At 38.6% G+C, this 11,242-nt stretch overlaps 1 protein-coding gene across 1 annotated transcript; it reads right to left on the minus strand.

Moving 5' to 3' along the window:
* Positions 1 to 10,512: 10,512 nt before the first annotated feature.
* On the minus strand, positions 10,513 to 11,004 carry LOC112735155 (uncharacterized). The gene has a single exon (XM_025784721.1). The coding sequence runs from the start codon at positions 11,002 to 11,004 to the stop codon at positions 10,513 to 10,515; it is 492 nt and encodes a 163-aa protein (XP_025640506.1).
* Between the last annotated feature and the right edge of the window lie 238 nt (positions 11,005 to 11,242).

The following is an 11,242-nucleotide window of genomic DNA, read 5'->3' on the forward strand; positions in this document are numbered from 1 at the left end:
AATTCAAAAATTTAAAAAAAAATAAAAACATGTAATTGACACCAAACTTAAAATAAGAAACTAAACTCAAACAGAAAAACTCAATTATCAGTTTATAAAATTTTCGAAAAATTTAAAAAGAGAAAATAAGGATTTTAATAAAATTTCAACCAAAAACAATAATAGAAGACTCTAAACCAAAAAGAAAAATTTTTCCTAATCTAAGCAACAAAATAAACCGTCAGTTGTCCAAACTCGAACAATCCCCGGCAACGGCGCCAAAAACTTGGTGCACGAATTGTAAATCACACTTTTCACAACTCATACCACTAACCAGCAAGTGCACTGGGTCGTCCAAGTAATACCCGTGAGTAAGGGTCGATCCCACGGAGATTGTCGGCTTGAAGCAAGCTATGGTTATTTTGTATTTCTTAGTCAGGAAATCAATTATAATTATTAGTTTGGATTGCAAAAAATAAAAGAGCATGAATTAAATACTTATTATGCAGTAATGGAGAATATGTTGGAGTTTTGGAGATGCTTTGTCTTCTGAATCTCTGCTTTCCCCTTGTCTTCTTCTTCACGCACGCAAGGTTCCTCCTATGGCAAGTTGTATGTTGGTGGATCACCGTTGTCAATGGCTACCATCCGTCCTCTCAGTGAAAATGGTCCAGGTGCGCTGTCACCGCACGGCTAATCATTTGTCGGTTCTCACTCATGCTGGAATAGGATCCATTGATCCTTTTGCGTCTGTCACTACGCCCAACCCTTGTGATTTTGAAGCTCATCACAGTCATTCAATCCCTGAATCCTACTCGAAATACCACAGACAAGGTTTAGACTTTCCGGATTTTCAAGAATGCTGCCAATGGATTCTAGCTTATACCACGAATATTCTGATTAAGGAATCCAAGAGATACTCATTCAATCGAAGGTAGAACAGAAGTGGTTGTCAGGCACGCGTTCATAGGTTAAGAATGGTGATGAGGGTCACGGATCATCACATCCATCATATTGAAGTGCGAATGAACATCTTAGATAGAAACAAGCGTGTTTGAATAGAAAACAGAAATAATTGCATTAATTCATCGAGACACAGCAGAGCTCCTCACCCCCAACAATGGAGTTTAGAGACTCATGTCGACAAAGAGTACAAAGTTCAGATCTAAAAATGTCATGAGATGCAAAATAAATCTCAAAAAGTTGTTTAAATACTAAACTAGTGACCTAGGTTTACAGAAAATGAGTAAACTAAGATAGATAGTGCAAAAATCCACTTCTGGAGCTCACTTGGTGTGTGCTGGGGCTGAGACTTGAGTTTTACACGTGCCTAGGCTGTTTCTAGAGTTAAACGCCAGGTTGTAACCTGTTTCTGGCGTTTAACTCCAACTTGTAACCTGTTTCTGGCGTTTAACGCCAGAATGCAACATGAAACTAGAGTTGAACGCCAGTTTACGTCGTCTATCCTTGAGCAAAGTATAGACTATTATATATTTCTGGAAAGCCATGGATGCCTACTTTCCAACACAATTAAGAGAGCGCCAATTGGATTCCTGGAGCTCCAAAAAATCCATTCCGAGTGCAGGGAGGTCAGAATCCAACAGCATCAGCAGCCATTTTTCAGCCTGAATCAGATTTTTGCTCAGCTCCCTCAATTTCAGCCAGAAAATACCTCAAATTACAGAAAAGGACACAAACTCATAGTAAAGTCTAGAAATGTGATTTTTATTTAAAAACTAATAAAAATATACTAAAAACTAATCAAATCATACTAAAAACTATATAAAAATAATGCCAAAAAGCGTATAAATTATCCGCTCATCAGTAGCTGAACCAGGATACATGGCTGTGTCATCTTCTTCTTCCCTGCTTTGTTTCTGTTATCGAACTTTATGAGACAAAATAAAATTGTCTCCTATATAATCAATCTCCCAGACTAAACAGAGTCAGTATTTACATTTCTGGTTTGAAAATTATTTAATCAAGATTAAAAGAAGGCCCTAGATTTAACCCCTCCTTCTCCAGGTCATCAAGAACCTTCAATTGGTATCAGAGCTTGATCTGAGAGATCAAGTTTCACATCTTGGAAAAAAAGTCCAATGACAAACAACATAGGTGAAAACACTGTAGTCTACATACTTACTGAGGGCCAGTCTAACAACAGGCCTCCTTTCTTTAATGGAAAGAATTACACCTACTGGAAAGAAAGGATGCAGATCTTTGTGCAATCCATTAACTACAATATGTTCAATATCTTTGTAAATGTTCCTCAAGTTTCGACAAAGACAAGTGCTGAATTAGTGGTGAGTCCAACAGAGGAAACCGAATGAACGAAGAAGACAAGAAGAAGGTAAAGTAAAATGCCAAAGCCATCAACATGATGCACTATGCTATCAGTTTTTTTCAAGATGTATCGGAAGGTATCTATATGCAAGACAGCAAAAGAGATTTCGGATAAACTCCAAATCATTCATGAAGGCACCAAACAAGTCAAAGAAACAAGGATAGATATGTTGTATAAAGAATATAAGTTTTTCCGTGAAGGATGGAGAAACCATTAGCGAGATGTTTGAGAGATTTTCAATCATCATAAATAGCTTGGATGCTATAGGAATGACCCACACTGAATAAACACTTGTGAGAAAAGTTCTTAAAAGCTTTACAAAAGAGTAGGAAACAAAAGCAACCGTGGTAGCCGAGAGCAACAATCTAAGTCCAATAACAAATGATGAGTTGAGAGAGAAACTTCTTACATATGAAATCACACACACCAGCCTAGATACAAAAAGAAAAAAAGTGGCCCTATAATTCAAAGTTGAGTCATTGGAGGATGAGTCAAATGACAGTTTTTCAGATGATAAAATTATATTTTTTACTAGGAGATTGAGATGGCTAATGAGGACCAAAGAAAATAATAGAAGCTCGAGTTCAAAAGAGAAAAAGAGGGATCTGAGCAAAGTTATTTGTCACCATTTCAAGGAGTTTGCTCACTATAAGTTTGACTACCCTAAGCTCAAGAAAGAGGATAGGATGAAAAAACAAAAGAAGAATGTCCTTATTGCCTTTTTGGAAGATCTAGAGAATGATTCTAATGATGAGGAAGAGTCTAAATTTGAAGCACAAGTCTGTCTCATGGCTGGTCATGATCAATTAGATGAGGTAAACTACTTTGACTTGTCCATTGAAGATTTAAATGTTATTATTGATGACCTCACCAATCATTTTGAGAAATTGCTGAATAAATATCATAAATGTAATTCTAAAAATGAAGCTTTGAAAGCTAAAAATGATTTCTTGAAAGAAAAGGTGAAGGAAATCGAAAGTGCCATTGATCTTGTTGAAGAAAACTAATTTCTAAAATCTGAAATTGAAAAATTTAAAGAAAAGCACTCGGTTGATGCCTCACAAGAACTCTTGCAGAAAATAAAATATTAAATGAAATGATTAAATATTTGAATAATGATTTAGCTAAATTTGCACATAGTTCCAACAACTTGGACAAATTGCTTGCTAATCAAAGACCTTTGTTTGAAAAATTTGGAGGATTACTTCATTAAAACTGATGCTATTTTTGAAAAATCATATTTTGACTCAAATGCATCAACCTCAAAAACCATATCTTCTTCCAAATGCTGAAAATTATTTCATCAAAAAAGGTGCATCTACTTCAGAAACCAGAAAAATCAAAACCTTTAATCATTTTCAAAATCATAATCATTGTTTAAATTGCAATAAACATGGTCATTCTTTATCATAATGCTTTATTGTCAAAAGAATAGGAAAAATAAAACATACAAAGTTGTTTATGACTTCGATATTCTTGGGCAACCAAGATGGATTAATTTCAAAGGATCCAAATTGATTTGGATACCTAAGGTCACTTAAGAATTTGTGCAAATTTTTGCAAGAGGAAGAAAGATATATGGTACTTTGATAGTGGATACTCTAGTCACATGACCGAAAAGTTAACATTCTTTGTCAAACTCAACAAGTATGATGGAGGATACGTGACCTTCGGTGATGATGATAAAGGAAAAATTATTGCAATTGGAAAAGCGGGTAAAGATATTTCTACTTTCATTGAAAATATTTTCTTAGTTGACGGATTGAAACACAATCTTTCAAGTATTAGTCAATTATGTGATCTTGGTTATTGAGTAATTTTCAAAAGATTATAATGCCTTGTTGTGAATGAAAAATCTGATGAAGTATTGTTTTTGCAAAACGATGTGATAATGTGTATGGCTTCACATTAAATGAACTTAAGAGTCAAAATGTAGCTTGCTTTCATTCTAAAGATTCTGAAAAATAGTTGTGCCACAAAAGACTTGGTCATGCTAGCATGTATCAAATTAACAAGCAAAGAAGGAAATTAGTGAAAGGTCTTCCTAAAATAAACTTTGACAAAGACATCACTTGTGATGCTTGTCAAATAGAAAAACAAACCAAGAGTTCTTTTAAACCTAAGGAAGATATTTCTACTAAAAGACCCCTTGAATTGCTACATATTAATCTCTTTAGACCAACTAGAACTCAAAGTCTAGTTGATAAACACTGTGGCTTAGTGATTGTGGATGATTATACTAGATTTGGTTTGGGTTTTTTTCTAGCATATAAAAATGATTCATTTTCAGCTTTTAAAGTTTTTAGCAAAGGAATTCAAAATGAGAAAGATTTGAAGATTGCTTCTGTTAGAAGTGATCATGGTAAAGAATTTAAAAATCAATTTTTTCAATCATTTTCTGATGAACTTGGAATTTCACATAACTTCTCTTGCCCAAGAACACCCCAACAAAATGGTGTTGTGGAGAAACGAAATAGAAGACTTCAAGAAATGACTAGGGCCATGTTATTGATGAACAAAAATTCTTATGCCGATATAGAAATTAGTAATGAATCCAATCGTGAGTATAGTCTAACTGACACACAAATATCGCATCAAACAATTCTAAAATCTATGACCGAGAGTGTTGATCCCGGGTCGTTCTCCCTAGGAATTGCCTTAGAATGCACATCATTTATTAGGAAGTCTTTTGTGGTTTTGAGAGTTGGTGCAAGAATTCAAACTAACAAAAGTAAACAACAATTAATTGAGATAAAAGCCTTGGCCAAGGATGAGTATTGGAAGTTTCATCATTGTAGTTTCCTTCAATTGTGATAAGAATTAATTATTGCTTCACTTAGTTAACCCCTTAATAATGGAAGAAAGTCAAGTGAAAGTAACTAACTTGAGTCACAAGTCCTAGCCTAACCCTAGGGAAGTCTAGCTTTAGTGCACTCCAAGTCAATTAGCAATTCTCAATTCCTAATCAACAATTGATATCCACTACTCAAGTGTCTCCAATAACTCAACCCCTAAGCAAGTAAGAGAAATCTACTCCATAGCTAAGGTTGTCATTTCCACAAACAATTGGTAGGCAATCATAGAAGATATGATGAAATTGATAGAAAAGAATTGAATTAAAGCTATCTAATTCAAGCAATCATCAACAATCAAGCAATTGAATGAAATTCCTCAATTCATTAATCAAAATTCAAAGTAACAAGGTCACAAATCTAGATCTAAGTGAATGTATCAAGAAAACACAAATTGAGAGTAGAAGAAAAGTAGATCTACAACTTGTATCAAAGTAAAAGTGAACTAGCAATGGATCTCACTAAGAAATCAAAGGAGAATTACAATGGAGAGAGTAAAATCCTAGAGAGAAGTTGGAGTTTCTCTCTCTAAAAGCAAAATGTAACTAACTACCTAAAATATCTAGAATAATGTCTAATTGTCCCAATCTCCCTAATCCTTGGTCTTCTTATGCTCTTCCCGCCAGAATTCTGCCCCAAAACAGGGCCTGCCCTTGCCTGAAATCGCTGGTCACGTTTTCTTCTTAAAAATCACATGCGGCTATCGGCACGTACGCGCACAGTGCTCGTACGCGTCCCTGGGGCTTTTCGCGATCCATGCGCAGGCGCGCAGTGCGCGCGCGCATCCAAGGAGTTCTGGCCCAGCCATATAAACATGTCGGCTTCTCATTTTGGCTCCACTGCACCGGCTCTGAGGGTGCACATCCGCGCATACGCGTACGGTGCGCGTGTGCACCCATGCCCAAATTCCAAAACTCTAATTTTTCCATGCTCCTTCCATTCATGCATGCTTCCTTCATCCCTCTTAGCCATTTTTGCCCTATAACTTCTGAAACCACTTAACAAACGGGTCACAGCATCGAATGGTAATAAAGGAGGATTACAATATACCAATTTTAATGTAAAATAAGCATGTTTTCATCTATGAAGCAAAATTGGAAAAGGAACACAAAATCATGTATTTTTATATGAATAAGTGTGGAAGATCATTGATAAAACCCTCAAAATCTATACATGGTAAATCCTAAAAACGAGGTTTATCAACCTCCCCACATTTAAACTATAGCATGTCCTCATGCTAAGGGAAAGCAAAAGATCAAAGGATCACAAGAGAATGAGATTCATGGGATGCAATCTACTTACATAAATGCAACTAGGGTGTATGCTACTATCTACTTGGTTAAGAGCAATTCAATCTTCCTAGAACATATATATATGCACATAGGGCAAGATGATGGCCAATGTATGAGCTCTACCAATTCTAGTCATCAAAGTGAAATATGCATAGCTTGCATGAAGAACGCTCGCGAGAGCCGGGGACAAGTTATTGAGCTTCGAACCCCTCACCGGAAGAGTTTGCACTCTATTCGCTCGGTGTATAGGGTTGATCACTCAATCCTCCCCAACTTCAAGCTCTTCCAAAATTTGTTCTTCTTCTATCCAATCAACAATTGTTCTATGCATACACACATATATCATGAGGTCTTTCCTTAGGTTGTAATGGGGTTAGGGTTAAGGTATGGTTATATGTTTGGCTAAGTAGGCTAAAAATTGAATCCTTTGATTAACTTAAGCTCCCCTTCTAACCTATATAACATCTTATACAATTATGCACTAAGCTAACTACCCATTCCTCACTCTTTCACATACTCATGAATTTACTTTTGATCATTATACATATGCATTGATTTATCTTTAAGTCTTACTTTGGGGCATTCCCCCCCCCCCTTTTTTTTCTTTTCTATTCTTGCTTTGTTTGTTTCTTCTCTTTTTTTTTTCATTTCTCTTTTTGTTTTGTCTCTTTTTTTCTCTTTTTTTTCAACGCATATGGTCTACACATTTGGTCAACCCATGAGGGTGTGTCCACTTCCTAATATTTTTAACAAATACAACAACATGCTTCTTACCTCAACCAATGTCCCCCCCCCCCCCCCCGCGTTTCTCCACGCTTGAATGACACATTCACTCTAGCCTAAGCTTTTCAAGGATTCAAAATAGGGACAATCATAGTTTTTTGCTTTTGGCTTGTTATGTGCTAAAATTAAGAATAAGTGGGTTAAGCGTAGGCTCAAAGTTGGTTGCAAAGGTTGTTATAAGGTAAGGTCATTTGGGTAAGTGAGTAAGTGAATTGATGGCCTCAATCATGTATATGCATTCATACATATAACAATGGACATATAGAGTTAAACAAATTAAGCACCACAATCATAGAGAGAGAATAATGTACACAAGATGGAAGGTAAGTGGCTAGAAGATGTAGCCACGATATTAGGCTCAAAACTCAATTGCTTGTGTTATTGGCTCAAAATTTATGTTCCAAATTACATTCTTCAAACAAGCTTAGCATAAAAAATTTTCAAAATTGGTAAGGTTGCCTTAAAATTCTAGCTTCCTAGGAAAGAAGTCATTACTCTAACCAAGTGGACTTATTAAGATATAACTATCATGCAAAGGGTGTCAAAAAGTGAAAAACTTAATCATGCAATCTATCCTAATTAATAAAAAAAATTCAAAATTTATTCCGATGTTACCTATGGAGACCGGTCGGCCGGCCGACCTCCCCACACTTAGAAGTTGGCACAGTCCTCCGTGCCTTGAGTGAGACGCAGTGGTTGATCGGCTTCTGAGTGTCCATCATCTTCTCCATTATCGCTATCTTCATTGTTGGTGCCGGTGGACGTGAAAATTTCTGGTTCTTCCATAGGTGGTGCTAGGCAACTTAGAAGCTTCTTGACAAAAGTGTATCGGCGTTCGTTTTGCCGCTCATAACGATCGAGCTTCTTGTGAAGGTCGTCAATGCGTTGCATGGATGATTTTGGTGGTGCAGTTGAAGTGGTGGGAGTGCTCATGGGGATGGCTAAATTCAGATCCTCAGTGTCCGCCGGAGGGTTGAGGTATCTCCCGGTTGGAACAACATTGCCGTCCATCGGGATCATGGTCCTCCGATCCTTAGTCTCTCAGGGGACACCGGCTGCGGCAACTAAGTTGGTCAGTAGAGCGGGGAAGGGTAGGTTCCCTTTAGTGTGGATGCGGCCCATAGCCTGGCGAATGAGACGGAAAATATGCACCGGCCTCTCTATGACGGGAACTTATCTTTGACGCACAAATACCAATGCAAGGGACGATGAGTGGTAATTGGTGTAAAATTCCACCACCCAGGACAAGTTTGCTTCGTGTGGCTTCCTCAATAGGAACTCCCATTGCCGTCGCTCAATACGGGGCATCACAAGCGGAATGACATGAGCCGGAGGGGCTAGAAGAGGCTCCACATGGTAGTTCCTTTCTTTGATCAAGGGATGGACAAGTTCGCAGTATCGGTTGGGGAACTTGTTCAGATCCCTTGCCGGGTTGTCCTTTTCCAACACATCAATGTTAGCAACGCTCCTTGTCTTATTGAGGAGGGGTTTGGCTCTCGGCGCTTGGTGTGCTTTGCTAGTAGACCAGGGAGGTGCCTTCTTGGATGCCTTTCCTTGGTCTCTCTTGATAACCATCCTAGAAAAGAGGGGAACGGGGTGAAATTAAACTCAAAGAAGCACCAAGAAATAATAGTCATGCAAGTGATAAAGCATAAGAGATTAAGTGTCTTAGATACATGACAGTTGCAACATGTAACTAAGGCAATAATGAATACATGGCCAAACACTAGCATGTGATGTAGGAGTGATATAGGCATGCAAGTAAGAAACATGAGGAGCACACACTCTCAACATCAATAACAAGAGATAAGAGTTAAGGGATGAGCATGTAAAAATGAAGCAAGAAAAGTAGTAAGCTCAATGCACATATGAACAAGTAAGTGAATGAGAAAGAACACTAAATGGAAGACACTCAGTCAAATTTAACTCAAAGAAATCATGCATGCCTTTCATCAAACACTTGGTGTGCATCCCTTTTTGTGATAAAATTAGAGCAAAGGTGACAATGTAACATCCCACAAAGTATCATCAATCATCATAGCATACCACACATTCCAAGGAAAAGTAATTAATACAATCCAACTCATCAATGTAAGAGTAATTCCCACTTTTAACACCCATAAGAAAATGAAAAAGAAAGAAAATCCAACAAACAAACAAAACATGAATGAAAGCTAATGAAGAGGAAGAGTAAGAGAATGCAACTAATGAAAGGAAGAAAGAGAAGAGAGGGCTAAGCAAGAAAAAGGAAAAGTGAGGAATACCTTGAGAAGAAGAAGAGAAATGGGGTATGTAAGTAAGAGAGGATGTAATGAGGAGTATGGGAGAGGAGAGGAAAAAGAGAGATGTGGGGCCGCCGGAGGTGGTGGTGCCGCCGGTGGAGGGCGGAGGAGAGGTGATAGAAGAGGTAGGAGGGGGAGTGGGAGTGGTAGTGGAAAAGAAGGAGGAAGGTAAGAATAGGGAAGAAAATTGTAAGAGAGGCACGCTATAATGTAATTGGGTCACGAGACTGGCGCGGGCGTGCCATGCACGCGTGCGCGTGCATGGGCAAAATATAGAAGGGGCACGGACGCGTCTAGTGTGCGTACGCGTGAAGGGGGTGATATGTAAGGGTGTGCGCGAGCGTCTTGGTTGTGCCCTCAGCACAATATGGGCACAACTTTCGCTCAACTCTCGGGAAAAAGTACTAGAAATGGTATTTACACAATCGACGCAGATGTGCACGGTGCGCTTACGCGTCAATGTGCACCGTGTCCAAGGGGCGCGTGCACGCCAGGTGCGCACACGCGTGATTTGAGTCAGGCGTAAGGCACATTGTTAGCCCAAAATTAGCACAACTCTCTGGAAAATGAACCAGGAGCTGTGAGTGGCCTATGGGCGCGTACGCGCCTAGTGCGCGCACACACGCCTCCCTCTTTTTTTTTTTGAATGAAAACATGAAGAATGCATATTTAACATGAATTCAATGAATAAACAAGCCAAAGGGGTTAAAAACACCCAAAACTCCATGCAATACCTAAAGATGGGGTGTCTTCTACCACACAATCAATCCATTCATTGAAAAAAATCAATGCAAATCTTTATGAACAATTTATCTAAGGTAGCCACAATCTCACCAAACAATACTCTAGCTAAGCAATCACAAAACAATGAAGAATTCAAGAACTATATACAAAAGGGGCAAAAAGATAGATCTCACTATGGTAGGGTGTCTCCCACCTAGCACTTTTGTTTAATCTCCTTAAGTTGGACTTTCACTAGCTCATTGCTCTTTGCCAAGAGGTGCATCTTCCAAAAAGAATACCTCAATCTCCTTGTTGCTCTTCATTTGCTCACCATGATACAACTTGAGACGGTGCCCATTGACCTTGAAGATATCCGGACTTGAGGGATGGCGCAAATGGTAGACTCCATAGGGTTCCGCTTTCTCCACTCGATATGGGCCTTCCCATTTTGATCTTAGTTTTTCGGACAACAATCTCAACCTTGAATTGTAAAGGAGGACTAGATCACTGGCTCTAAATTTTCTTCTTCTTATGTTCTTGTCGTGCACAGCTTTCATTTTCTCCTTGTAAAGTCTCGAGTTCTCATAGGCTGCCAACCTCAAATACTCTAATTCCACTAGTTGAAGCTTTCTCTCAACTCCGGACCCACCCAAGCTTGGATTGCACTCCTTGACGGCCCAATATGCTTTATTCTCCACCTCCACTGGTAAGTGGCAAGCTTTGCCATATACTAACCGAAAGGGGCTCATGCCAATCGGTGTCTTGTATGCCGTTTGGTATGCTCATAGTGCATCGGTAAGCTTGGCACTCCAATCTTTTCTATTGGGCTTCACAATCCTCTCCAATATGCGTTTAATCTCCCGATTGGAAACCTCGGCTTGGCCGTTTGTCTGTGGGTGGTAGGCTGTAGCCACTTTATGTATGATGTCATATTTCTTCATTAGCCCTTCCATTCTTCTATTGCAAAAATGTGAACCTTAGTCGCTC

The sequence above is a fragment of the Arachis hypogaea genome, chromosome 13 (genome assembly GCF_003086295.3).
Source record: "Arachis hypogaea cultivar Tifrunner chromosome 13, arahy.Tifrunner.gnm2.J5K5, whole genome shotgun sequence".
Classification (NCBI taxonomy): Eukaryota; Viridiplantae; Streptophyta; class Magnoliopsida; order Fabales; family Fabaceae; genus Arachis; species Arachis hypogaea.